Source organism: Hipposideros armiger, unplaced genomic scaffold, assembly GCF_001890085.2.
Source record: "Hipposideros armiger isolate ML-2016 unplaced genomic scaffold, ASM189008v1 scaffold_26, whole genome shotgun sequence".
Lineage (NCBI taxonomy): Eukaryota > Metazoa > Chordata > Mammalia > Chiroptera > Hipposideridae > Hipposideros > Hipposideros armiger.
The window spans coordinates 2,893,744-2,896,428 of record NW_017731376.1 but is presented as its reverse complement, the minus strand read 5'-3'; the positions used below and the strand labels follow the sequence as shown (position 1 = coordinate 2,896,428).

The window sequence follows — 2,685 nt, the reverse complement described above, 5'->3', positions numbered from 1 at the left end:
TCATAAGCTAATATTCAATTAATCTATCACCAGGTTTTTAGATCTAGGATTTGAAGTGAAATGCTTTAATGATCTTAAAGCAGAAGAATTACTGCTCAGAATTCATGAGGGTAAGTAGTTTTCCTGTTCTTCTGATGGGACTGAGTACTTTTATTATCCTACCTGTAAAGACAAGTCCAAATAATTAACTGTGTTGTAAAAAGTCTTTATCAGTTAACTTGGCATGGGTTACAGGTTTTGGTTGTGCCTCTCTGCTTACATGTTACCCACCATGTTTAAGAGACCCTTGCCAAGTATTATGCCTCAAGTTTATGTTGAAGATACCACTAGTTAGTCTATTACTCTAGAAATGGATGAAATGACCTTTTCATTTACAATTAAAAGTCTAAAATGCAAACACTGCAGATGCTGGAGTCATATTTTAATTGACTCCTTCCATACCCACGTTTTTTACTGGCTTCAAGATATATATACGTTATCTAAATTTCTATATCATTTATGCAGTAGTTATTTTAACAACCTGTGTTTATCACAATAATCACTGCATGCCATCCATGGATTCTCGTCATTTACCAATGGACTATTAAAATATGTATATAACTTAAACTTCCTTCAGAGCTCTTTTTTTTTTTTTTTTAGGTATGATTGATATATATAACATTAGTTTCAGATATACTTGATTCGATATTTGTGTACATTGCAAAATGATCACAATAAGTCTAGCTACCATCCTTCACCATACAATTACAAAAAGTTTTTTTCTTGTGACAAGGAATTTTTCCTTAAAAAATTAATCCTAAAAGATTTACTTTCTTAGCAACTTTCAAATATGCAATATAGTATTATTAACTATTGTTCCCATGCTGTACACACATCCCCATGACTTATTTTACAACTGGAAGTTTGTACCTTTGACCCCCTTCACCCATTTTGCCCACCCTCCTCTCCCCTCTGGCAACCATCAGTCTGTTCTGTGTCTATGAACTTGGGTTTTTTGTTTGTTTGGTTGGTTGGTTAGTTTTTTAGATTCCACATTTAAATGAGATCAAACAGTATTTATCTTTCTCTGACTTATTTCATTTAGCATAATTCCCTGAATGAGGCCCATCCATGTTGTCGCAAATGGCAGGATTTCATTCTTTTTTATGGTTGAGTACCATTCCGTGTGTGCCATTTTGTGTGTGTGTGTGTATCACATTTTCTTTAGCTATTCATCCATTGATGGACATTTAGGTTGTTTACATATCTAGGCTGTTGTAAATAATGCTGTATGAACATGGGGGTACATAAATCTTTTCAAGTTTGTGTTTTTATTTTCTTTGGATAAATACTCAGACATGGACTTGCTGGATTATATGGTAGTTGTTTTTGGTTTGTTTTTTTTTGAATTTTTGAGAAACCTCTATACTAGAGCTCTTCTTTAATCTGTAAATCATTTTAATTTTAACTCGCTGCTTACCAGGTTTTCTACTTGGCTTGCTCATAAGCTTTGGAGACATCTATCTTATGTCTTAATACTCCTGAAAGCTTCAAGTGCTGTAAACACATTGAAGGCGCTGTACTCATTAGAGGAACAGCGACACGTGGGGAGTTGTTAAGTAGTAGGTTCTGGGCCTCTCCAGTCTGCTAATGCAGAGAACTTTTCCTGCCAAATGATGGGATCTTGTAGGCAATTTCCCATAATAATCCCTTTGTATTTTACATGTCACTATTCTGTGTGTTAGAAAAATTAATGAAATTTGTTCAAATTATGTTACTTTGAACTTCAATAATTTTGACTTTTAATCAGATACAATATGGGATAAATTGTTTGATTAAAGACTTAAATAAGTTGTTTCATTACAGGCATTTTACATGTACTATAACAAATTTTCTCCCTCTCTTAATCATATGTATATAACTTTATTCTAGTATTAGTAAACTGAATTGTTATATGTAGATAATAAGCATCTTATTTTCATTTTTGTGTGAACTTTTGGGGGCCTTTCTAGCGTCAATCTCTAGCCATGTTGATGCCGATTGCTTTTTGTGTGTCTTCCTGAGTCATGGTGAAGGCAATCACATTTACGCATACGACGCCAAAATTGAAATTCAGACACTGACCGGCTTGTTCAAAGGAGACAAGTGTCAGAGCCTGGTTGGAAAACCCAAGATATTTATCATTCAGGTAAGACTGATAATGCTATAATCTCAACTATAAAGCCCAGGGTATGCATGTGATTATAAAGAACCAAAGCCAATTCTAAAGTAACTTTCTCCAATAACTGGAAAGGCCCTTTTTGAATTCTAGCCAATCAGAGTTGCAGTTTGAATTATTAATAGTAATTCTTTCGTAACATAAAGAATAATACAGGGCACACTCTCTGTGCCCACACAGTAAAGAAGTCTTGTAAGCACACAGCTAGATGGTGCATCTGCAAACCAGGCAAAGGGCCCTGAGCAAAACTGAATCTGCTGACACCTTGATCTTGGACTTCCCAGCTTCCAGAGCTGCAAGAAATATATGTCTGTTCAGAATAGCCAATGTGCTAGCTACTCCGTGGCCCAGGCTGGCTGGGTGCCCTGGGAGCTGGAAAGCCTGTAAGCCAGTGGGAAAGGTGGTTGCATAAAGAATCCTAGCTTGCTTCATCCTTCCACTGCCTCCCTTAAACCAAGATGCTGTGTCCCATCCCCACACCCCTCACC

The 2,685-nt window shown here is 36.1% G+C and overlaps 1 protein-coding gene across 1 annotated transcript in view; it reads left to right on the top strand.

Annotated features, from left to right (window-relative positions):
- The window catches only part of CASP6 (caspase 6), a 14,324-nt gene that overhangs the window by 6,706 nt on the left and 4,933 nt on the right, over nt 1-2,685 (top strand). Inside the window, exons 3-4 of the mRNA XM_019635982.1 lie at nt 34-110; nt 1,992-2,167. Of these exons, the coding sequence (XP_019491527.1) occupies nt 34-110; nt 1,992-2,167 (253 nt within the window). The remainder of the gene's footprint in view (nt 1-33; nt 111-1,991; nt 2,168-2,685) is intronic.